Source organism: Pleurodeles waltl, chromosome 5, assembly GCF_031143425.1.
Source record: "Pleurodeles waltl isolate 20211129_DDA chromosome 5, aPleWal1.hap1.20221129, whole genome shotgun sequence".
Classification (NCBI taxonomy): Eukaryota; Metazoa; Chordata; class Amphibia; order Caudata; family Salamandridae; genus Pleurodeles; species Pleurodeles waltl.
The window spans coordinates 1,815,550,892-1,815,577,599 of record NC_090444.1 but is presented as its reverse complement, the minus strand read 5'-3'; the positions used below and the strand labels follow the sequence as shown (position 1 = coordinate 1,815,577,599).

The following is a 26,708-nucleotide window of genomic DNA, read 5'->3' as shown; positions in this document are numbered from 1 at the left end:
CTCTTCCACCCCTATCGCTATATAAACGCCTCTCCCTTTCTTCCTATCGCCGCCTCCACATCGGTCTCGCACTGCCAGTACATTTTAATGACTTTTTGGCAATCTGGGCAAAACATAGTTTAACTGTTTTTGTAGGACAGTGCTAAATGTTACCATAGTTTAGTGTAGTCTGGAATCCGATGGGCTTCGAGTGGGTAATAATATTACATTTTCTTCCTGTTAGGGGCTCCTACAATATGTTTTTGCAGGGGCCCTCGACACCTTAAGATGGCACTGGTTGTACACAGATATACAGGGTACGAGCAACCCACACGTTTCGCTCTGCAGTATAGTGCTAAACAAGCTTCTTCACGACAGGTAAATCGCGTTTTATCCATTGGTAACCCCCCTGACAGATTTTGCGCACCAGACTTATTAACCCGAAGGCAAGCTACAAGATTTATTAAATAAAGGGAGGGGGGATCTGGTCTCGAAATGAGAAAGCGACGGGGGCTGACCTTTCCATTTCCGTGCAGCATGCGGGGATTTCGTGTTTTAATTTCGCGCCTTGCCGGTGAAGGAATGCAGGAATATGTCTGTCCAATCTGGGAAGCAGCAGCTGCCTGTCGGGGCCTCGCTGGTGGGGGGCCCAATTTCCCCTGGGCCCCCCAAATCGCACATCGCTGGAGAGGCCCGGCTGCGGGATAGAAATCCAATGCCCTAGCTTTTAATAAAGTGAGGTGTGGGGGAGGGGTACTCAATCACAGTCAAAGATTCCCCCCCCCCCCCCCCCCCCACACACACACACACACACACACAAGAGCGGTGCCAGACCTTTCCGCTCTTAAGGGCCTCTAAGACATCTAGGAACATTACAATATGCATTTATGGTGTTCTGTACAAGGAGGTACTTGTTGCTTTCCCAGAATGTTCACAATAAAAGCCTGTTATTAACACAATAATCGAAAGCTAAAGCACACTTGGGCGTGCATTAATAGTTCTCGAGTAGCGCCTTTAACTTGGGCTCTTACAGAATGGTGCGCCTTTAAACGCGGCCAATGATCCGGTACACGTAGACCTGTGGCGTGTGCTTTGAAGCCTTCAGACAGTGCCTGCCTTCATCCCCTTACTGCACGGTGTGACACTGGGCCTGGGACACTGATCGGCGAGAACTGGGAGCGCTTGCATGTGAGCACAGCGCTACCGGCGTGCAGCGCTATTTTACAAATGAGCACTGCCTGTTCTGCACACTGTGTCCGTACCTTGTACAGGACGTGTGGTGTGCACTGATTCACACTTCATGCCCACGTGCCGTGGTTCTGTACGCAAAACTGGAGCAAACTCCGAGGGTTACGCACTAAAGTGGCGCCATTTGCATTACCTTTCATTGAGCCAACAACTGGGGTACACAGGTACAGCGGCGCGCTTCCCTTCTTCACGTGAGGAGTGAACTAAGCAGAGTAATAAAGAACCGGTCATTTTAATTATTGTGCTGTTGGAGCACAGAGGGAGCAACGTCACCAGTCTACAACCTTATAGCTGTACATTTCGTCTCACTGATCCCGGGAAGGCGCTTTACAACGCTCCAGCCTAGCCTAATAATCTCAGAAATGCCCGTCCTTGTGTATGACTGAAAGCTGCCCTGGACCCATCTATTAGCCCTCGGTTCATCCCGTTGTCATGGTGCCCGGGGATGCTGTGGTGGGCTCCCCGGACGTTACCCCCACCCTGTGCCCTACCTGGCCCCACGGGCCTTCTGGGGTGAACACACTGAAAGTCTCGGGTAACTTGAGTGAGTTGAATGCGTTCTGTTGAGCCCTCCGGGGGTACCAGTAAAGCCCCTTCGAGAGCGTCATACCCTCGGGCAGTACGGTGCCACAACTTCACAAGTCTTGTGCCCTGCCTGGCCCATGCCCAGTGCCGTGGCCTGACAGCTGAATGGCTCACTCATATTGAGTGCACCCTCCTGTCCTCTCTCAGCCCCCCTAAGAAATAAAAGATCACTTCTGCTGTGCACCCCAGTGCCCGACCTGGCCCATGCCCCTGTACTTCGGCGCTCTACTACAGACGAGTCAGCCCAGTGCCGTGGCCTGGCTGCTGAACGGCTCACACATACTGAGTCCTCATGTCCTCTCTCAGCCCCCCCTAAGAAAGAAAAGATCCTTCTCCCGTGCACCCCAGTGCCCTGTCGCTATGCGCCCCCGTTGTTAGTCCCGAGTGCCACGCTCTCTCGTCTGCATTTTGCCCCCACACCCTGTGCCCTCTTACCTTGGCATTGCCGAAGTACACCAGTGCCGCCAAGCTCCAGTTGAGCACAGTCAGCAGCAAGTTCATGATTCCGGGACTAGACCCGGGGAACAAAATCCAACCCCGGGATGGAAGGAGAGCAAAGAAAGGCGATCCGGTCCCGAGGCACGGGCAGGAGGAGGCGGACCAGCCTCCCCGGTGCAGCCCCCAAACTCCCGGCAGAACCCGGGCAGGGCCGAGGACCGCTGGACGCCGCCGGCCGCCCCTCTAGTTCCTCCGGTGGAAGTGGCCCCCCATGGCCCCGGAGAGCAAAGGACACTCAGACACCGAGAGGTCAAACCACCGACACCAGATCCCGTCACACGCACTCCGCGCAATTAAAGCGACACGATTTGTAACAGGTTTCTCCAAAACGAAAAAAGTTAGTAGAAACAAACAAAAAAGTTTTCAATCCATTTTCGCTCTGCAAATCGGGTTTCGATATTCTCGGTGCCCTCGATCCTCGGCGAAGCCTGACACGAATAAATCGGTTTTAATCTCTCCGCAGATCCGAATAAATAAATAAATACGAGCGGGTCGGGCTGCGAATACCGACTGGTTCCCCCGCTCGGTCTGACCGTGGAGAGGAGTCTAGCTACTGTCTGCGCTTCTTTCCTCCGGATCCCGCAGGGCTCTCCGTGCGCCCTCACAGGCTTAGCTGGCCGGCCTCAGAGTGCTGCGTTGCCGTGCCCTTCCTCCTCTGGGCGCTAGGCGTCCTAGGCTCTAACCAGTGGGTCACCTCTGCGTCCTGCGGTGCTCAAGCTTCGCTGGCAGCTGCTCCCGCTCTGCCTCTACCCTGATCTGGGCACTTTGGCAGGCTCTGCCGGCTCCACCACAGGGCCCGCCCCTGCGCCTCCCCCATACAAATGAGCCCTCCTCTCGCCCGACCTGCTGGGGGAGGGGTGGGAATGGCTGCTAGCCGGGAGGTGGGTCTGTGGGTTCGGCCCCGGCTGCTGTGATCTGCGCACACCGTGGCAGCGGTGGGCACACTCGGTAGCCTGGCACACTCACTGGATCCAGAGGTGGAGGCTGATGATAACGCACAGGGCGCTTAGAAGCTGCACGCCCGAGGCACTCAATCAAATATGCAAATATTTGGGATTCTGTGATAATTATATCGCAAGAGACACCTAACAATGACGCTTTATTGCTTTTGCGCCAAAGCTGCGAATGCGTGATTTGTAAACGTGCAGATTTACGTGCAGATTTACGCAGCTACTCCAAATGTGTCAGTGTCAACGCCTCCTTTTAACGGGGCTTCGAAGCGCTGCTAGCCCGAGGTCGTAGGCACAATATGAATGCTGTGCTGTGGTCATTAGTATGGTAAGGCATGTAAATGAATTATTCAACTGAAAGCGAGGAAACATGATTTGGGATGCATTGTCCCACCGCAGCCTGGGGATGTCATGCTTCAAACTCCTGAGGCAGCGCCCCCGTACACTGGGGCTCCTGCACCTGTGAGAATGCTGGTCCGGGTGCACTTTAATTGACATCGAGCAAGCACCCACTTGAGAGGTGATTTAATCTCCGCTCTTCCCTGCGTAAATTGCCCAAGACGGCTGTCCTCTAACAGCTGCCCACCACGCTGGCATTTTATATGCACTTATACTGTTTCGGGGCATTTACAGGGCTTCAGCTTAACTCTTAAACATCGGGGCGCTGCATAAAGCGTTGTGAACAGTCACGTGTTTAATTCCAGCAGTAGACCTCTGTCACTCTGTCTCTGCCAGCGAGAACATATGGTCTGTTGAAGTCGCGGATTTTTAAACTAGATGGCCAAAGTCCTTATCACTCCGGCTCCCCACTTGACTAATCCTGTGACCGTCGCCAAAATATACCGCTCCGCCTTTAGCCCCAAATTGGGAGCACTCTAAATTGGGAGCACTTAGAGGAGACTTGTAGTAAGTGCTCCATTAAACAATCCGGACCGTTGTGCTGCAGTCGGCCGAAGGGTCCGAGACACACCTCCTCGCCGTGCCTCGGCTAGCAGCAGACTGGGGAGGATGGCTCTGGCACCGGGGTGTTCAGGAGTGCCGGAGGCTGGGGGTGGAGACCGGCAGAGCCAATGGGAACCGCGCTTGTGGCGTGACGTCACACCAGGGGCGGGGCCTGCGCGCATCACAGACTCAGCTCATTCTCATGCCACCATGGGAGGCACCTCCAGTCGTCAGCACCTTGTATTGGAGCGTACCTATTATGTACTGTAATTATAGTTCCCGCCTCCTTACCTCGCGCCAAAGCCTCTGCTCTGTGTGAGAACTTCTCACTGCAGTAGTTTTCAGTTGTGACCATAGGAGAGCTGAGGTTTATATGTGGTGGTGATGGGATTTAAGGCCCACACACGCTGGGGGCTCTCATGGTGAGGGCCGTTTTTAGCACAATCCATTGTTTTAAAGGTGTGGGAAAGTTTTTCCATTTGCACTGGAGTTCGATCATCTGCACATAAAATCAAGCGTCCCTTCTTTTCACTACTTCGTTTAATTCTTTGCAAAAATAATGTCCAAAAATTACAAACTGAAACTTCATTTTTAAAAGTTTCAAGTGGTTTCCAGGTGGTCTGTTGTTTTGCAGGGCACTTCAGGTAGATGTGGTTTATAAGGCACTACAGTGCTGCATGCTGGTACTAGTAGTTTTTTTAAACTTAGTAGGTCACGGCCTAAAATCCCACTAAATGTAACATTACTTGGAAGATATATTTATATATGTTATGGTGTAGTCCATTTGAAATACTATTACTGCTTTAGCTTCATGTAAAACCACATGTAAGCCCTGTTATTCTACTTTATGGATGTACACTATTTCATTCACCTCAAGCCTGAAGATAACCACTGCTCATAGAAGCAATGCCCTTACGCACATTACTTGCTTGAATTCATTACAGATGAGAGTTTGCAAGCATATCACATGGACAACTGATAGAGATAAAGAAACAGAGCCCCAGGTTTTCACAGAAGATAGTACTCTGTAACCAAAAGCATAATTTATGTAACAGACTTCTGAAAGCCTTCAACGCTTTGTAAAGGTAGAAGAGTCAGAAGATGTGGCTGCCCTGCAAATTTCAGCTATTGAAGTGCCTTTCAATTCCACCTCATTTGAAGACATACTTCGAGTGAGCCTGCCTTTCACCCCTTCAGGCGGAACTTGACCTTCAGCCTGATATGCCTCAGCGTTTAGGGGCCTGATCCATCTGCTTAAAGTAGAAAACATAGGCTTCTCCACTTTTCTCACAGTATCGGATTTAACAAACACATATCCTCTCTTTCGAAAAGGATTAATCTTTTGTAAATAGATGAGGAGGGCCCTCCTAAGATCTAAAGAATGCAACCTTCTTTCCTCACGAGAGAGAACAAATTCAGGAAGAATACCTTCTTGCTATTTGTGAAAGGGGGAAATGTTCTTCAGAACAAAAGAAGGAACCCGAACCAAAACCACCATATTCAGAAACCCTCTACAGAAGGGACATTTACAGGACAAAGCCCCTAAGTCCCCCAGCTATCTTGCTGACGTGATCAACACAAAAAAGACTTGAGGGTCAGGAACTGAACATCAGCATGATCTAAAGGTTCAAAAGAGGCCTTTGTTCATGCCTCCAACACTAAATTCAAATCCAAAGGAGGAGAGGACGTCAATGAGTTAGTGCACATATTGGCCAATCCCTTTAATAGTATGTCTGCTAGACCTCCTTCATCTGCCACATTCCTCCAAGGTCCTCTAAAAGCACAGATATCTGGCCATTGTACCCTAAGGGCAGCCACTGTCAATCCCAACCTTGCCCCTTCCTGCAAAAATTCCTTAATCAGCATCAAACTCATAGAGATAGGATCCAAGTCCCTCCTCTCACACCTGCGTGGAAAAGACCTCCAATGTCTATTATATGATGCTAAACTTGATAGCCTTCTTGAAGCTTGTAGAGTACCTTCTAGACTCTCTGGAACCCTCTGACCACTTAGCCCTGTCCTCTTGGCTGAGGACTGGAAACTCAAGAGGAGAAGGAACAATCAGAAGGCTCCATTCTGGTGACACCCTCATGGCAATCAATAGAGGGAGCCAATAGGCCCTGGACCAGCAGCAATCAAGACCCCCTGAGCTTGCTCCCTCCTCACTTTCACTAGAATTGATCTGAGACCAGGAAACATTGGCAAGGTATACAACAGGCTCTTTGGCCACTGGGATAAAAGAGCATCTGATGCCCAGGATAGAGTGTCTTGAACAACACCTCTCCTCTACCACGCAGTGTGGTTGCTGGAAGCACAAAGTGATCCTAGACACATCCATTCTGCTGGACCTGGTGTCTGATCTATGGGGGTGCTCATGGGGCAGATGCAGAGGATAGCACCTTCCAAACCAGATGTTAAATGGTTGACAAACATGACACTGAATATGCTAATGGTTACTGCAGTGTGTCTATATTAATTATTTCTAAGTTGGTGGGTATATATTGTTTATGGTGCATATAATTTGCATAATCTAACAATACTTTATAGCATAGTATTAAATATGGTATCTTGTGTTTCCTTGTTTACTGTGAGAAGTATCTTTAAAGCTGTTTCTTTTAACATGTTTACATCCACAAATTGCATTCAAAAACTCCCAACCTGTTATAACCCTTAAGATCCTGCATGAAAAACTTTGAAGCCTGCAGAAACGAATATTTTTTTAAAAAACAGAATTTACTTTGCTGAAAGTAGAAAGCATTGTACAGCATTTCCAGCTGCCAAATCTATTTTTTAAATCACATAATTTTTAAATTACTTTTTCCCTTTATGAATGTAAAACACCAAACATGCTTCTGAAACAAAGATGCATTTTTTTTCTAACCAAAAGATTTATTTTATCACATGCATAATTTTTGCCCCCTTTTGTAATAATCGTAACACATGATTAATTGTGCTTGTCTAACCTTGTGCCATGCTGAGCAAAACAGTGAATTCTTGCTGTGTCAACTGTCCAGGAAAGAGAAATAAGGTGTGAGAGGGAGTAAATTAGGGAGATAAACATAGAAGAAGGAGAGGAGTGAGAGGGAAGAACAGAGCCAACAGGAGAAATATGAGGTAAAGAAAGTGACAAATGTGCAGAGGAATTAGAGCAGAGAAAAAAGAAGGAAAGACACATGAAATATGGAAAGGAACGAGATATGCAAATATAGGCCTAGAGAGAACAGTGTGACTGGAGAAGAGTGGGTGGGACAAGGAGTAGCGAGGTCAAGGAGGGAAAGTAGGAAAAGAGACATTGGAAGGAAAGAGACAAAAGGAAAAAAGAGAGGAAAAGGCAAAAACAGGAAGGAGTGCAATGGAAGGAGAGAGACAAAAGGAGATAGGAGAAAAGGGCAGGAGAGAGAAAAGGGAAGATTAGAGAGCAGGAGAGATAGACAATGGGAGAGAAAAGAGGACAGAGAGAGGGGGTTGTCGATTAGTCCTTACAGAGAGCCACGCTGGCTGTTTATCCACGTGGGGTATTTCTTTTTTCTGGCTACTCCCCTGGTTTGGAACCTGGATCTTCTGGAAGCACTGCTTCTTTGACGTTATGTTCCTTTCTTCCTGTATTACAAGACAAGTTACAATTTGGGGCTTTGCCATTTCCTAACAAGGAAAACATGTATTTTAACAATTCTCAAAGCAAAATGTTATCACTAGTGTCTTCCAGTCAACCCCTGGATTGTGTTTACAGAGCAGTGAGGTTCCTAAAACAACCAAAAGTGCTGGAGCGTCATTCATATAAACAAGCATTGGAAAAGCCAGTTGGTCTCACCTATATGTGAACTATTGACTTGGTCAATGTCTTTTAGCCATATTATACAGAAGAGTGGCATTGAGTGGAGAGCATTGAGAAGTGTAGAGCAAAGTGGCATAGGGTGGAGTGTCAGACAGTAGATAGGCACAGAGGACAGTGGCAGAGTAGAGTGGCATAGATATTGGCGTAGTGTAGATAGGTGTACAGTGGATTGGCATGCAATAGAGTGGATTGGCATACAGTACAGTGGCATGGAGTACAGTAGATTGGCATAGAATTGAATAGAGTGGAGTGGTACAGAGTGGAGTGGAGTGGTGCAGAATGGAATGGAGTGGTGTAGAGTGGAATGCATTGACATAGAATGGTGCAGTGAAGAGTAGTGTAGAGTGAAGTAGCATAGAGTGTAGTGGTGTAGAGTGAAGAGGAATGGAGTAGAATAGAGAGGAGTGGAGTGACGTAGAGTGACTCATTTGCACACAATGACTGGGGAAAAATAACACTGTGAAGGAATATTAGACTTAAGAATAATATAAGTGCAGTAGTCTGTGAGAATCACACTCACTGCAGAAAACTAATAAAGAAAGCCATCCCAGTTAGTTACTTGTGGAGGTGGTAATATAGCTCCATATATAGCCTGGAGGATTTTTTCAAATTGTTATATTATTGATTTAAGTGATGTTTCTATATTTCACCAGTATTGGATCTTTCATAGATTCACTTGCTTGAATCATTCCTGTCATTGAAGTGGGAGTCCTGAGGTACAGTAACATAGCAGTATATATCATTACTGTAGGCCCTAATGGCAATGAACAGCCTTTTTAATAACATATCCATGTCCTTTTTAAAAAAGGACCAAACTTAACTTATGACCAATCAGACGACAGCACCCTCTAGAACGCACACAGGACATGCTGATTCTCCCAGATTTTCTACTGCATGTCTTATGAGAGGGAGTCTTCCTGGGCTCTGCCCAGTTTTGTTTTCAGATCTCAGGTATTTTCACCTACTGAATCAGTTTGGATATGGCTGACACACCTAAAAAAGGATTATTTCGACTCTGTGAAAGAAAGAGATTACATATTGATGATCCTTATAAGGATTGTATATACTGCCTTCCTCCTCACCACAAGGTGAAGGACTGTAAGATTTGCAGCAAATTTTCATCAAAGCCCCCTAAAGACCGAGAAGGCAGACTCCTATTATGGCTTCAAAAATCGCAGACCTCAATATCACTCAGTTTGAAAGAGGACTCTGACTCCTCTACTGTTCATCACAAAAAAAACATCAAAGAGGAAAATATTCTCTGGGGAACAACCTGAGTCTTCAAAGAAAGCCTTAAAAAAGTCTCATCATGAGACTGCCAAAGGCACAACGGATAAGCACAAAAAACAAAGGCATGCGGATAGACAGAGTAGATTCCATTCTCCTGTTTCATCCAGAAAGTCTGTTATCTCTTCTAAACCATCTTCAGAACCACCAATGGCAAAATCATCTTTGAAGTTCTTGTCGACGGGAACACTGTCGATGGCAACATTGACAATGGTGAGGACAAGTACAGTAACATTTACTATGGCAATGTCGACGACAACAATGAAAACACAGTCGACGTTTGCACCAACGCCTATCCCATCAACTATGATATCAGCGACAACGAACCCTGCTATGCTGCAAGCATTACTGCTGACAACAATTCCATCGAAGAAGAGGACTCCGCTGTCGCCAACATCGCCATCGATGATGGTTCCACAGTGGACGACTCAACTGTTGACATCCTTACTGTTGACGATCCCACCGTTGACGGTACAGACGAAGTCCTTGTCGACTACAGATTCAGTCACAAAACTGCCACCACTTACAAATCTAAAACCCTTATCGATGGCATTGTCGACGACACCATCAATGGTTAACAAGATATCCAAAAAGACAATTAGACTGGAGCATACCTCTCCCAGCAAGGTTTCTCCCTTTCCACCTACCCACCTTTTGGATATAGACAATTCTGACTATGAGAGTCCATTTGGGACAGCGTATAGTCCTTCACAACTACAGGTAAAATGCCAAGTTTTGGACAAGGATGATGATGATGACCAATATGGTGGTGGGTACTACCAAGAACTAAGATTTGCTAGTAAACCCTCCCCTTCTCAGTGTTATAGATTACATGAGCAACCTCAGGTGTCTCAAGTACCTGTAACATTACTGCAAGATTTGCGAAAGATGTTGAAGGATTACCAAACTAGGTACCAAGATGTGCCTCCCCAACCAGTTACAGACCAGGTGCCGGCTCCACCTCCTCAACAACAAACAACTCAGGAGCACCTTCCCCCTCCGATTACACCAAGAACGGCCCCAATATCTAACATTGCTGTCCTCTTAGGGATGATCCTTCTTCATCTACTGATGAGCATGAGGAAGGCAAAATTATTGATTGGGAGTTGCATAAGAAGTCGACAGTGCTTCCACAATGAACTATTAGGCAAGCACAATGGGATAGGCAGTGCACCAATGTGTTAGAACACGCACAAGACTGTTCTCTTAAAGGGGGTGCGGAAAAGCAATTTTAGCTTCAGTCTTCGCAACCTACTGATGAGCAATGCATGCTGTGCGTTGTGTATTTTAAATTACGCTTCAGCTTCTACCTTCTTGGCGCGCCCTCTTTGACGTTGCTTGTGCGCTGGTTTCACCAACCCCGAGTCCCAGCTTTGTTTATTGTGACCCACAGCCAACCCTCTGGATGCTGTGCTGTTGGAAATATCACAGAGAAAGCCTCTGCTTTTTATGCCCAACTTGAGTGATGGAGTAGGTGGAATAGGAGAAGGATCTGACACGGCTTGAGTCTCAGCGTCGCCTCAATAAAAGCCTGTGATTCTGGGCAAATCACTTAATCTCCTGGCTGGCTTTAAAAACAATGAATGCAAACTTGTATGAAGTAACGGCTGGTCATGTAAGGCCACTTAAAATAAAAAAATGTGAAAGCAGCAGAGAGTATTGTATTGGAACAGTAATAAAGCACAAATTTTATTTCAATGAAAACACAAATTATTTTAAAGGAACACTGGACTAAACAACTTTACAAGTTGTAAGTTGTTTAGTTCATGTAAAGTGTCCTAACAGCTTATCAAGTTGGTGCTGTGTAATCATAGCGGACGGACACCAATTAAGTTAAATAAATCTGTTGCTCTTGGTGAAGGCCAGGAAGTGTTGGCATTGCAGTGCTGCCGAATTAGAAGGAAGCAAAGAAGAGTGATGATTATGCCAACGAATGGTAAATAAGGGCTAAAAGCCCCTTTTGAGCGATTTTATTTTTTTGATGCAAAAGATCGTCGCCGTAGCGTCAGTGCATGTGGTGCCTGCTGGCTCGACCCAACAATGATTTCTTCAACATGGCCGAAACTAGTTGCCATACTCATAGGTTGTCTCCTTGCACACTGCGCCTGAAGTAAAAGTGTGCCATTGAATTTCCTCAAGTGTGCATAAAGCATCTGGATGCATCAGAGTTGATCACCATATATAGGTGTATGGTTCTCTGTAAGACGAGAGAAACACTACCATGTTGAAATGTGCCTTCCTATGTGCAGACGAACTGCACATGCATAAGCCTGATCTCTAGCATCCCTCTAAGGGTGAGCTTTCTCCCTTCATGACAATGTTTTAATGTAACGTCTTGGTTCCCCACAATATATACACAGGCCCTTCTAACTTCTTTTATTTTCTTCTCTTTAGATGAGTCTTTTTCGTTCTGCATAACTGCATACGTTTGTGTCCGGTTTGAAGATTCCCATATACACATTCCCTACTCTGGTCTCCGTGAGTGTTTGCAATTTTCTTTGTTCCACATCAGTTTGTAAAGTTAAGTCAATTATTGCGGCCGTGTTAACAGGCCAGTTCATAATCAAAGCTAAAGCATCCTTCAATTCCTCCTTTAACCCCAGGTAGAATGCTGCCGCTGCCCATAGTATTCTATTATTTTGTAGGGTATACTTATTAGGTCTAGGCGGAGTTTGTAGAGTTCAGCTATGCAGAACTCCCCTAAGTAACCAAAAAACTCCACTGTCTACGCTGAGTTCCGAAAGCAGCGGAGTGCATAAGGTCACGCCGATCACGCTGATTTTTAGCGCCGGGTGTTTGTCCCACGCTGAATAATCTGCGTGATTTTTTGCCACTCGAGTAGATTTTCTAGTCGAGTGGCACCTTCCGCAACGCGAACAGAAGGTTTCTCAACGAAAGCAGTAGCGACCATCCGCGACCAACCTCTTTGAGAAATCTCGCTGAGAGGTGGTCTGAGTAAGATTTTCCTCGCACTCTCGCCATCTTAACATTGGCGAGCGCAAATGAGGGAAAAAAACTCCGCTCCATGGAGTTTTTCGGAACTCAGTGTTCTAAGCGGAGCACAGGGTTCACCGCCCACCCTATTAATTATTTTTTTTCAGTTTTTACAGCTGTTATATTTTTTAAGTATTCATTGTTTTTCCTCTTCTTTCTTTAGGTGGTGGAGTGAAGCGGTCAAGGATGGACGTTTACTGCTGCTTCAGTCACGTAGGAACCTTTTTTTTTTTTTACTTGCATGCAGTCATAAGGGTACCTTTATTGTAGGGAGAGTCTATTGGAAGTTGGTTTATTCAGTTATTGTAGATTTTGTATGTTTTTTGCAAACTTTTTCTTTGTGCACGTTGATGAAGATCTCTACTTATGGGACGTGCTAACGGAGGATTATTGAAAAAACATTTTGTGTTTTTGAGTAATGTGTATATTTGTTAAACAAACTTTTCCACCCTTATTTGTTTTTCAGGTTTTTACTTAACAATACAAAAGCACAATACAGACTTAAAAATCGATGCTAAAACAGACGACCGGTCATGAACTGAACTGAGTAAAATCATTTAAATCCTGTAATTAATCAGCGTTGATAGGCTTCATTTAGAAACTTCATCAATTTGCCAATGAAACCATGATCAATTCTAGAAAAGCAGAATTTGAGGACATGGCTAATCCTTCTAATCTTGGCTTTGACGATTGCCTCCTTTAAGTATTTTCTCCTGATTCATTCCTTTTTCCAGGTAGTCTGACCCTCTCTGCCTGGTTTTTAAGTGAGTCTTTCTTCTTCCGTCATCATCATGTTTTGGGTAGACAGACCAACTCACTCCCCAAGACCCAGGACATATCAGCACGTGAACAGATTTGGGTTATGGCCTGTGTAACATAACCACATCAAACACATGTATGCAAAATATAGCTGAGCAAAGTGCACAACGTTTGTGCAAAGTGCACGACTTTTGTGCTTCAGGAAGTTGCAGGGACTGTGTACTTTGCTCAAGGCAAGGATGTCCCACTAAACGTTTGCAGTGCTTTCTAGGCATTTATTTTAAACCTCAACTTTTTTTGCACTCTCTGTCTCTGCCTGGATTTCAAATTATTGTGAAAACCTGCAGCAGCTTCAAAAAGGAAGGCAATTATTACCTGGTCAAAAGAGGGAGGGTCATAGCAGCATCTATCAGGAGATTCTACCCATCTTTCATTACTCATTTACCGAGCGGTCCATGTCTTTTTTTCACCATGACCAAATGTAGCAAGCAATTGTGTGCTCTTGGGGGTAAGAGCACAATTACAACACAAGATCTTACACACACACGTTTTCCCCAACAGAAATTGAAAATATTTTTCACATTATTCTGAGAATTTGAACTGTCTCTGGTACTACCCACAGTGCCCTGGACATAACAAGACAACACATAGGGCCTGGTTACAACTTCAGGGGAGGGGATTACTCCATCCCAAATGTGACTGATATCCCGCCCCTCGTATTACGAGTTCCATAGGATATAATGGACTCGTCATTCTGCGGGCGGGATATCCGTCACCTTTAGGATGGAGTAATCCCCTCCGCCGAAGTCATAATAAGGCCCATAATGACCTTTCATTCATTAGATCTGGAATTCCAGATCATAGCTATCTTACAGGTACAGGATCTGGCCCTTTTTCCATCAATAGAACAGTTTTTCAGGTGAATAAGACATACACTTTCTATTTTTAAGTAGAAGACATTTATGGTGCATTTGAGTGGAGAAATTCTTGTCATATGTAAAATAATTAAAATTCATTAGTTTTAGTAGTATGAATAGATCAATTACCATTTTAAATATGTAGCTTGCTGTAGAATTTTAAATGTGAACATGATGACTATGATGTGTGTTTATAAAGAGTATTTTACTTGTATTGTGAATATTATGGGGTTGAAAGAAGTGAATATATTCATTGTGAATATTGTATGTAAAGCAAACATTAGATGAAATTGAGGTTGTAAGCCATATGAACTCCGGAGCTCGGTTCCAATTTTCCTTTGTTACATGCATTTATTTTGTGATGAGGTAGTATTCATCAGCAAACTGAATAGTAAAATCCATCCATGTCATCAGACTGACCAAGAAATTTACAAATAACCAGCCAGTTTTTTTATGCTTATTTGCTGTGGGTATGGTGGAAACTGGACTGGATTTCACTAGTCAGCAGATGGGCAAGCAAAAGCCTGCTATCTGAAACAAATGTTAGTATTCTATTCTAGCTCTTTGTTAAGGCCTGGATGGTTCCCAGACAGCCTTGGGCCCTTCAGCTTTCAGCATGTAGATGTTTAGAATGTCAAATGTGAAATGGCACAAGGCAGGTCGGTCTGCAGTTGGTCGTATCAAACTGATTCAAATACCTGTCCTCCTACAAGGACAACAGCTTTATCAAATAACAGTAATACTTTCTTGAGGTTTTTCTATTGCCTCCCCAATTTATTTGATATAGAAATGAATGCAATCAATAAGGATTTGTTAAAAAAATTAATCATAACTATTTCTAAAAATCTTCTTAGACTGGCTTGATCACTTAGGGCCAGATGTAGGAAAAAAGCAAATTGCGACTTGCAATTTGCGAGTCCGTGCGACTCGCAAATTGCAAGTCGCAATTTGCTATGCAGAAAGGTATCTCAGACACCGACTGCAACTCGCAATGGGGTCGCAAAGACCCACCTCATAAATATTAATGAGGTGGGTCGCAGTTTGCGACCCCATAGCGACTCAGGGCACTCACGGGGATGGTGGCCTGCTGGAGACAGCAGACCACCATGTCCGTGACTGCTTTTTAATAAAGCAGTTTTTTTTTTTCTATCTGCAGCCCGTTTTCCTTAAAGGAAAACGAGCTGCACTTAGAAAAAAAAAAAAAACCTTTTGTTTCGGTATTTTTCAGAGCAGGCAGTGGTCCATAGGACCACTACCTGCTCTGAAAAATAGTTTTTGTGATCATTCACAAAGGGGAAGGGGTCCCATGGGGACCCCTTCCCGTTTGCGAATGGGTTACCATCCACTTCAAGTGGATGGTAACAGCGAATGAAATTGCATAGCATTGTGAGTCGCAAATAGGAAGGGAACACCCCTTCCTATTTGCGAGTCGGAAATGCATTTTGCGAGTCGGATCCGACTCGCAAAATGCATTTCTGCATAGCAGAGAGGCTTTTGCGCCTCGCAAACGGCGTTTTTCGCCGTTTGCGAGGCGCAAACCCTTTGCTACATCTGGCCCTTAGGGCCAGATGTAGCAAAAAAAAAATTTGCGAGTTGCAAAGTGCGAGTCAATGCGACTCGCAATTTGCAACTCGCAAATTGGTATGCAGTACGGTGTCTCAGACACCAACTGCAACTCGCTATGGGGTCGCAATGACCCACCTCATCAATATTCATGAGGTGGGTCGCAAATTGCGGCCCCATAGCGAGTATAGGCACTCGCAAACATGGAGGCCTGCTGTCGTCAGCAGACCTCCATGTTCGTGACTGCTTTAAATAAAGCAGTTTTTTTTTTTTTTAAAGTGTAGCCCGTTTTCCTTAAAGGAAAACGAGCTGCACTTAAAAAAAAAACCGAAACCTTTAGTTTCGGTATTTTTTCAGGGCAGGGAGTGGTCCCTTGGACCACTCCCTGCCCTGAAAAAATATTTTGGGGTCCATTCACAAAGTGGAAGGGGTCCCATGGGGACCCCTTCCAAATTGCGAGTGGGTTACCATCCACTTGAAGTGGATGGTAACTGCGACACCATTTGCGACCGCATATGCGGTCGCAAATGGTATTGCATACCACTCAGACTCGCAAATAGGAAGGGAACACCCCTTCCTATTTGCGATTCTGAAATGCAGATTGCGAGTCGGTCCTGACTCGCAATATGCATTTCTGCATAGCAAAGAGGCATTTGCGCCTCGCAAACGGCGATTTTCGCCGTTTGCGAGGCGCAAATCCTTTGCTACATCTGGCCCTTAGTTCGGTTCAGAGTAGGTGTGAAAGTACAGCCATTGTTTGCATTCAAACACACTGCTACCTGAACTAACAATCGGCCTCTGGCTAAAATCAATTGTTGAACTGCTTGTGGTTTTCTAGAAATTCATTAGCATCTGTACTTTTAGACAGCCAGTGTTATTAGTGCTCATAATTTGTGCATGTGACTGCCGAAAAGCCCCCTCCGGGCCGCACGCTCTACTTTACATGGGCAGGCACTCACAGACTGGAGCACAGCTCCTTCTTGTATTGGGACAGGCATGCCTGCGCGTGTGAGCTGAGCTGACATACTCCCACAGGCAGGGTACCACTTCCCTAGGCAGCCTGGGCTCTGGCATAACGAGCACCTGGTCTTCTAGCTTTGATCGAATCCCTTTCTGTGTCACCGATTGACACAAAGACCCTGCGCTGTCTCCAGCCGTGTGCATGCTAAGCTTGATTGCTGCCCTGTGTCTGTCCAGTTACTGCTTCCGTCCCACCACTTCTACCGAGAGCCCTGGTTTCACATCATTACCTATTGATTTGTGTGAACGACCTGTGGATTGCATCAGTGTGTAGCTGCTCTCAAATTAAACTTGGAGGAGTCGCAGAGGGGAGTAGATGTGCTGAGTTCATATGCAGAGTCGTATGCCTGTTTATATATTTGTTGTGTTGGCTCGGGGGTCCCTGGCTTCCACGGGGTCTGCAGAAGACAAAGGGTTAAGAGTCACTGCAGTAAAGTGAAACAGGTCCTGGGTTACCCCCTGATGGTTGGGTTCTGTGCACCTGTCTGGAGCTCCCAGGATCAAATACCACAAGCCTGTGGCCTGTCATCACTCTGAGATGCCTGCCCACGGTGGAGAGTTTACTGGTTCTGCGGATCTGGCCCGTTTATCGGTTTTTGGCTTCAGTGTTCCCTTAAAATATTCTGCTGCATCAGAGAATGAATGGGTAACGTCGGCCTACTGTTCACATCCACCAGCACCCTAATGGGGAAAGAAGAGTGCTTGAAAGCATTGTGGGTTGGGAACATGAAAAGATGCAAGAATTTGAAACTAAAGCTGCTCGGGCTCTCTACAGAAGGTGCTGGGGCAAAGACAAGAATGATGTCCTGAGAGATCTGAGCCGCGGGAAAGTGATGTGAAAGTGGAGACCCGGTGAGCCTGCGGAGGGAGGGAGGTTCTGCGTTCAAGTCATCGGGATGGGGAGGTGTGGGGGCAGTGGCGAGTTGGGGTTTTAAAGAGACAAAGGGTCTCGTTGTGTGACGGTGACAGGTGCCGGGCTGTAGTCACATTATCTGACTGGTAAGATGCAGGGTCAGGGATCACGAGGGTGCTTCGGAGAGGGACTGGAACTGGGGGGCAATGATGGGGCTGCACAGCGATGGAGTGGTGTGAGCACGAGGCCTGGGGGGGGCTACATTGGGGCGGATGATAGATGCTGGAGCTATGAAAAGACAACAGGGCTGTGGCAAAAAACGAGGTGGCTCTGGAGACAAGCTCGAGCTTTAAGGCTTTGGGGAAATGGCTGTGCTGTGGAAAGAGGGTCGCTATAGCGAGGTAGAGGGGCTGGGGCAGATGGAAGCAGGGTGGCTGCGGTAAGAGGCTCCACTTGCGGAGAGATACTGACGCTGTGGATGCATCAAGGGCCTGTGACGGGGGGCTGGGGCACGGGGAAGTGACCCCACTGTGGACAGAAGGGCAACTTCGTGAGATGTGAGAAGATTGTTCAGTTCAATATATTCTTGAGTATTGTGCATCTAGGGTGACCAGACGTCCCGGATTTCCCCAGACAGTCCCGGTTTTTAGAGGACTGTCCCGATGTCCCGACGCTTCTCTTAATTTCAAATAAATGTCCGGTTTTTGGAACAAGGGTCAGATTATTAAATAAATGTCCAGTTTTTTGGGACAAAGGTCAGATCATCTAGGGAAACATAAGTTAAAGAGGCCTACAAAGTATGAAATAATTAAAGTAATTTATCTGTTACTGTCAGGCAACACAGTCCCCTGTCTGCTCCCAGCAGAGAGAGGAGTGGGAAGCAGAGATATGTTGGGGGGGGGACGAGTTGGAGGCGCAGTGTGGGAGGTCAAACCATGGCTAATTTTATATATGTAGTCTTGTAAATGTGTGTGTGTGTGTATAAATGTGTGTGTGTACACACACAGGTATAGGCACGCATTCACAAAGCTATGCAAAAAAAACGTGACTGTCCAGGTATAAAAGTGAGAGAGTCAAGTCTTTAGTCCTTCTTTTATGTCTCACTTGTCCCGGTTTTTGCTTCTCAAAATCTGGTCACCGTATCTAGGGGGCCTGCTCTTTGGCGATTTTGTTCTGTATGGTTGACTGCTTCTGCAGTCGTCCAGCCTGTTTTTAGCACTGGCTCATGGCTTGTGTGTTTTTTCCTGTAAAACAAACGACTATCGAGAGCCGAAAGAGAGAGCCCCGCACGACCACGTCTTGGGGTCCGTTTTCAGTTTGTGTCGAGGCTTCCTCGTGGCCCACTCCGAGAGCAGCCCCTTTCTAAACTTTGATTTACACGATAGGTCAGTGTGTTCATGCACTTGCTGCAGAGGTGCGTCGGACATCTGGAGCCTGCTAACTAGAAATCTAGCGAGGCGCCCTTTATGCTTCTCCAGTTAGTGTCATTTTGCAGACACCCGATTTTAAATGTTATTACCTGAGAGAAAGCCGGAGAACACGTTTCACAATATTTGATCACTAGAGTTCTCTCTGGATACGTAACCTGCTTCTCATCTCCAGAGACCATTTAAGCACTAGAAGTAAGTTTGAAGTCTACACTGCACATCTGTCAATAAGCAAGAACTGCTAGAGCAATACAGACCATCAGCCACCAGAGGGCGATCTTCACCGCTTTTTGCTCTTAGCACGGCGTGTACTGCTTGGCGCGTCCTATTGCAGCTTCCACGTGCAGTTCAACCTTAATTTGCTGTCTTTCTGTAATTATTATCAACATAAAATAATCTGTATACAAATGCCCGTAGTGATAAATCTAGGATGAAAGTTAGAAATTAAACCCTAGAAAAACGGATACTTTCCAAAAGTTTGAAAATGTGTCCTCTTTCAAGGAAAAACGGAATCTTACCAAAAGTTTGAAACGTTTTGCTCTTTACGTGGTCATGTTCCATGATGGGCTCTGGTGAGGTAACTTAAAGTCAAAAACCAACAAAATCGTGCAAAATGTTGTAATAATATGGCACTTGGCACAGTGTTCGGCAGTCATAGGAACATTGATGTTTGATAAAGACCCCAAAAATCTGACCCCCATTTTAGGCGTGTGATGTCATAATACAAAATGGCTGCTGCAAGTGCCAGTAGATTATCATAAATGTAATATTAGTCTTCCAGCACATAGTTGTAATGGTGTTTTAGCCAAGGATTTAAAAAATGTTGCAATTTTATTGACTCATTCTACACTATGATAAGTATGTAGCTACATGGTAGATATACAGGGTGTTCCACATAACGTCCTCACCCCCTTAACGTTTGAAGGGCTAAAGATAGAAATTTCCAACAAAAATCAAGGTTCATCAAAAAATGTCTAGTTTATGTTGTTACTTTTTTAGGGCTATTTGGGCCACATATAGAGGGTACACCAAAAGTCTATTACAAAATCCTAAATGACACCCAGCATATTTTTGCTATATATTTATTACATATAAAACAGATTTTGTAACATTTAAATATTAAAATATTTTTTATTGAAAAAGAATGAAGATACAAATGATATTGTTATTAATGTTTATTGTTATTTTAGTCAACAGTTTTTTAAAGGTTAGAATGTGGTCAGTCATCTAAAACATGTCCTCCTGATTTCATTGTCCATCACAAACACAGAGACTAGTACATGGAAGAGACATTTGTTTACATTTACAAGCATGGGTACACAATGTTTTACATTCACACTTAACACGTTCCTTGCAGTACTTTGAAGCATCAGGCAAAAGTGACCACAGAGTTCATATCCAGAATCTTCCCTCTGCCATCCCCATTGAGCTGGATCAGGTATATCAGGGTACACATTCCACCACTGAGATCACACATAACCCGCTTGGAAAATAGCTCTTTTGCTGTGCTGCAGAAGAGCAGCTTTACTTGGTAGCACATTTTCTAGAGAGCGATTAAGGGCCAGATGTAGCAAAGGGTTTTTCCCATTCTGTGTCAATGGGAAAATGTGTTGGTACATATGGCCCTAAGTTTGGTCCCCATCATTCTTCAATAATTAGTTAACAGAATCTGTTTTAATGTTCTTGTTTCATAATCTAATTACACATTGTGGAAACTGACTGAAACTGTTATTTGAAATATCTGGTGGGCAATTAGAGAGGACAATAAATGTTTCCGTGACAGCCTGAACATTTTGCCATGTTTCCAAACCTGTTTTCTTGCCACGACCTGCTAATGGGGATACACTGTTGCATCCTGTAAATTCACAAACACTTATGTCAAGTTTATTATCATACTCATGGATAGGCAGTAGCCTTTGATGTTTCCCAATACCAACATCAATCCACAAATTCGAAAGATTTAAGCTGCTAAATGCTTAAAGAGTAATATCTTCTACATTGTAATCAACAATACATATAGTTATATACTTCTGGCCACTTTCACTAGCATGTTTTCCATGTAATAGTATTTAGGTATCAGCTTCTTCTTGATAACATGGTCTGAGTTCAGATACATTCAGATTTTCAGGAATAGTCACTGTGTTATCATCCTTTGTCAGTACTACAGTTTTACCATCTGGTATCTCAAGATTCAAAAAGTTGGGTACATTGTCAGATTTTAGGGTTACATCTTTTTATTGATTTTACCAAAATTTGTAGTACAGTACAAAGCACTCACCCACAACCTCAGGCCAGTGAGGAACAATAAAGGAAGATTTAAAATTAGTTAGAAACAGAGAAATAAAGAAGAAGGAGTGTCTATGTTGCTGAGTAGGTGTCTACAGCCTTGTGGCTGATGTGTGTATCGCACTATGTGGCTAGCCAGGGTTCTCGTCTGTAATATGTAAAGCTAAGCCAGTACTGGGTCTGTGGGTGTGAGGCGGAGTACCCGTAAGTAATTCTTGTGAGAGGTATGACAAGCAGGGCCCCCATGTTTTATCAAATTGGGGCAGTCTTTGTTCAGCTGTGGTTGTCTGTTTCTCCATGCTTAATAGGTCCCAGAGTCTGTGGAGCCAAACTAAGTGAGTAGGTATGGTGTCCGTATCCCATTGTGCTAACAACACCTGTTTAGCTGCACATATGGCCAGTTTAAGACATCCAGGAGGCCCAGAAGAATATAACTCGGGAATCTTGGTATCATTATGATGTACATCCTATCAAGAGCATCCAGAACCTCAGACCAGTGGCAGTGGAGTTTTGGGCACCTTCAAAGGAGGTTGATCAGTGTCCCTTCTTGTGTGCATCCCCATCCCTCCTCCATCAGGGCACTTGCCAGCGTGTAATACCAATAATGCACTACTTTTAGTAGGGTCTCCTTACCCGCTGTTCTTTGGGCTGCGAGACAGCCCTTTTAAGGATATTTGACCACTCCCTAGAGGTAAAAGAGCGCTCACATTCCTTCTCCCATCGGCGCTGTGCTGATGATATTGATGAGTGTTGTATATTGTTAATGAAAGCGTAAATATCGGAAAGGATGCATTTGTCAGAGCTCTAGTTTGGAGCCATTTCTCAAATGGGACAGAGTCACCATAATGTCATCTGCATATAGTGCTAGTTTATGTTCTCATTCTCCCTCATGGGGATGCCCGCTATTAGGGGGTTTTGTCTAATTCGCTCTGCCATGGGCTCCATCTGTACTGCAAATAGTAGTGGGGACAATGGGCATCCCTGCCGAGTGGCCCTAGTCACCTGAAAGGGGGATGACATTAGTCCATTGATCCCAACCATTGCTTTAGGCCCATTATAACTGCACTGTATCCAATCAATGAACCCGCCTATCTCAGCCCACCTTCCACAACACTGCAAACAAGTAGGGCCAGTGCACCCGCTCAAATGCCTTTTCTACATCTATTGAGAACATAAGTGCCGGTATTCGAGATCGCTGAGTTTTATCTAGCAGATGGCATATGCATCTTGTGTTGTCGCTGCAATTACATTCAGGAATGAATCTGGCTTGATCATGGTCTCCAATGTCTTGCATATAAGGGGCCAACTGATTCGCCAGGATAGAGGTGAATATCTTGGCATCTACATTGATTAACTAAATTGGTCTATATGGGGAGCAGTGCAATGGATCCTTACCTGGCTTGGGAAGGACCGTGATCGTGGCGAGCTTCATGGAGTCTGTGAGGGAGCCCGTGTCGCTAAAGGAATTATATAGAAGTGTGAGGACTGGGGCAATTGGTTAGCAAATAATTGATAAAATTCTGAGTGGTAGCCATCCCGCCCTGGGGCCTTACTAGGTTGTAAGCGGAAGATCTCGAAAAGTACTTCATCCAACCTTATGTCCTGATCCAACTGCAGAGCATCTATGGTGGGCAGTCCCTCTAATGGTACGTGTTCTAAGTAGGATATATAGTCCCCTTCTAGTAAGGAGTCAGCTGTGTAAAGCTGGGCATAGAGTCGCTCAAAGGCTTGGATTATTTGTTAATCGTGGTCAATGCATTCTCCTTGCTGTCCCTCCAGTGTCTCCACCCTCTGTCGTGCTGTTTGGGCCCGTAGGTGGTGCACCAGGAGGCGGCCAGCTTTATTACTCCACGCATAATACTTTTGTTTAGTGCGGACCAGAGCATACATTGCTCTATCCACGTCCAGTGCCCATAGTTGTTTACGAGCTATGTTTAATTGTCAGTGTATTTTATGAGATCCCGTCCATTTGTGTTCCACTTCTAGCCCTTTTACCTATCTCTCAAGTGCAGTCCTTTTATCCCTCCGGTCTCTGTTAAGACGGGTCGTCAATGCAATCAATCGGCTGCGAAGGACTGATTTCAACACGTCCCAAAGCACTGCTATGGGTGTATCAGGGCAGTCATTGTGTTCCAAATATTCAGTGATGGCGCCTGACAGTTCTGTGATGTGTGTTTCACTTGTAGGAAGCCGGATGTTGAGATGCCAAGTGCGCTGCTGGGAGGTTGGGCCAGGAGACGATATAGTCATATGGAGTGAGGTATGGTCCGAGATTGACGCTGTACCTATAGCTACCTGAGTGACATATTGCAAAAAATACGGTGTAGCTAGATAGAGATTCGCTCAGATATCTGGTGGGCTGCCGAGTAGAAAGTGTAATCTCTCTCTGTGGGGTGATGATGCTGCCAAACATTTGTTATCCCATAATCCGCTAACGTCCCCAGACTCTGCCTGAAGAATGCCCCCGTCTGTCCCACCCGCTGTGCTTACCAATCCAAACTTGTGCCAGGCACTAAGTTAAAGTCCCCTCTAATTAGCACATCCTTATCTGCAGTGACCATCACTCTATCCAAGGCCTCTAATATAAAAGCCTCCTGATGGTCATTAGGTGCATAAAGTGTAGCTAAAGTAAAACTGTGCAAATGTAATGTGATACAGAGTGACGATAACCTACCAGGAATATCGGCCTGAGTCTCGATCACGTTACCCTGAAAGTGGGTAGCCCACAGAATAGCCTCTCCAGCCTTTTTCCCTGTACCAGATGAAAAATATTGTCTACCAAACCACTTGGATCATAAACCCTTCCAATCTGCTTGCACCAGGTGTGCTTCCTGTACCAGACATATATCACACCCAGAGTCTCGGATTGAAGATAGAAATGCTAAACGCTTTGCTGGCACGTTGAGCCCCCGCATAATATAACTAATAATGCGTATCATTATGGGATCAGTGCACAAGTGCATATCTGTGAGGTGTGTCCCTGGCAGCTTGGGAGTAACCAACTAGCTTTCCATGTTGAGCTATAACATACCAATTAGGTCTCATATTGCATAGTAGGTAAGAAAAAGAGCAGAAAAAGATAACATAGAGTGTCAAACATAGAAACAGGAAAGAGAACCAACGTGGCCTTTGGCAGTGCTGCTTTGAACCAACAAGATGGGGTCCACGGCGAAGCATCTCAGTCAAAATGGGGTTCCCCTGGATGGGGTCAGAGGCACCACCATCGGCTCATGTCTTCCTCAAAAACTGGAGACGGGCCTCTCTGGTCCAACTTTGTATAGTGCCTGATAGGCAGTAGGGTGTGCCATTGTTGGAGTCTAGTGCGAGTTCAGTGCCAAGCAGTTATCTCTGAGTCATTATCCAGGTCGCATGCTTGCTCCCGGGAATTCAACTGGCAGAGTAGGGCTGCCCTTTCACTACGACTCTCCATGGCAGTCAGCCCAGCCGTCTTTCCCTTCTTCCTTCTCACTGGGCTTCAGAAGGGCGCCGATGAACATGATGTACTTAATTGCGGTTGGTGTAGTTCCTCATCATTCTGATTCTTGGTTAGGGGTAGCACTGCCTGTGCCTCTTCCAGAGTGCGCACGCTGTGTGTCTCAGCTTACCATATGAATGTGAGACAGAAAGGGTGGCCTCAGCTGTAGCGCACCTCTAGCTTTTGTAAAAATTCTGTCGCTGGTCGTAGCTGGCAGCGTCGCTGTAGTGTTATGGGCGAGAGGTCTTGGTACAGTCAGATCTTGTTACCCTCAAAGTCAATGTGGTTGTGGTCATGTGCTGCTGCCACAATGATTTATTTTTGTCTACAGAAGTGAAGGCCCTTGATATCCTTTGTAAGGTTCTGTTTAAGTGTTGCGATATCCACGCTTAGTGCTCCAAAGAGGGCCTCCAAGAAGGTGCATGTAACTGCTTCAGCTTCGTTGGATATTCTGGTGGCATCGCCCGTTGCATTTGAGTGCACCAGTTGAGTGACTTCCTCTTGTTGATTTGCTTTCTTCCCCAGCATCTTCGTGAGTATATATAAATCTCTTTCTAAAGGAAAGTATACAGATTAACATTTGGATTGGTTTTGATGGTTTGATTTGCTTTTTATGGAGGTGAGTGTTTGGGAAATTGGATATTTATTTATACATTTTCCCCTCTAAGAGTGTTTATGAAAGTTGATAATGAAATCTTTCCTGGTGATGGTCTTTATAAAGGAATCTAGGTTTATTTTTAAATGTTGGTTATTTTAATAATATTTGGGGTATTTGGTAAAATGGGGGGTTATTTTGAAGGGTGATGTTAAGTTTTTGGACATATTTAAGTTTGCTTTTCTATTTGTTTATTTAGGTTTGGTTTAATAATTGTTGGGAGCACATTTGTTAGTCCTGAAGAAGGTGGTGAAAGGACCTGAAAGACCACCGAAACGCGATGACGCTACATGACATTACTGGACCTATAGGAGCAGGCCTGAATCGAACAGGGATTGGTGACAGAAATTGATTGGCCTGTATCTACCAAAACTGGGACAGTTTACTTACAATAGACTATAGTAGATGTCTTCTTCTGTCTCCCACATGTTGGATTTTATTGTTTATATGTGACCTTTTTATTAACTTTTTTTGTATTGTGATTGTCGTCATATTGGGTTTTTAATCATATGGAATTGTATTATTAAATTATTATTATTAGATTGCTTTATTTTGAGATTGATCATTTGAGAGATTGATTATCTGAGTTTGTGTGGTGATTGTTTTTTCCCCTTGGGGAGTTTTATTGTTTCACTGTGGGGGGAGAGCCCACCATTGTCACCGAGGACAGCAGGTCTCTGTTTGCGCATACTTCCAGACAGCCGCCATTTTGGAGTCAGGCGTGCCTCATATCGCTCCGCCAAAAAGCAATGAAACGTGAGCCCGGGGCACTTCTTCAGGAATCCCCGCGTTCCTCCATCTACCAGTGACGCTCCGGGCGCCCCTCCACCGATTGGCAGAGTAGGAGAGGCCCGATCTCTGCCGTTAACATCCATCCAACAGCAGAGTTCGGAGATTTCACTCTCTTCCGGACGCCATCTTGGCCACACCCTCCCACCCCCAATGTCAGGTTAATGTTATTCATGTTATCTACAGCACCATTAAGCTTTTCCAAACAAGAGATGATGTCAGACTTTGGGCCTCATTATGACCTTGGCGGTCACGGCCAGATCGCCACCAAAGTGGCAGTCCATCATAGACATTATGACCGTGGCAAGCCGCCACGGTCCAATCGCCAACACCGCCAGACTGCTGCCAGCCTACAGACTGGTGATCCCGGCAGTTGTAATCCACCCTGGGGATTACGAGTCCCCATCTGCCAGCCTGTCCATGGCGGTTTACACTGCCATGGAAAGGCTGGTGGAATGGGGGACTTGGGGGGAGAGCTGCACTGCCTATGCACTTGGCATGGGCGGTGCAGGGGCCCCCATGCACAGCCCGGTCACGCATTCCACTGCCCAAATTACGGGCACTGGAATGCGCGACGGGTGCTGCTGCACCTGCCGCACCCTCACATTGCAGCCAGCTATATTAGGAGCTGGCTGCAATGTTAAGG

At 45.4% G+C, this 26,708-nt stretch overlaps 1 protein-coding gene and 1 long non-coding RNA gene across 4 annotated transcripts in view; one reads left to right on the top strand and one right to left on the bottom strand.

Moving 5' to 3' along the window:
- VEGFA (vascular endothelial growth factor A) overlaps positions 1-3,324 on the bottom strand; it is a 59,636-nt gene extending 56,312 nt beyond the window's left edge. The window contains exon 1 of one of the 3 annotated variants that reach the window (XM_069236306.1): positions 2,248-3,324. In XM_069236306.1, coding sequence (XP_069092407.1) covers positions 2,248-2,313 — 66 coding nt within the window. In that variant the 5' untranslated portion in view covers positions 2,314-3,324. The remainder of the gene's footprint in view (positions 1-2,247) is intronic. The other 2 variants (XM_069236305.1, XM_069236307.1) reach the window with 2 other exon arrangements.
- Positions 3,325-11,716: 8,392 nt separating this feature from the next.
- On the top strand, positions 11,717-25,701 carry LOC138296839 (uncharacterized). The gene is made up of 3 exons (XR_011203909.1): positions 11,717-11,802; positions 12,482-12,531; positions 25,473-25,701. It is a non-coding gene; the product is annotated as an uncharacterized lncRNA (long non-coding RNA).
- Positions 25,702-26,708: the final 1,007 nt, after the last annotated feature.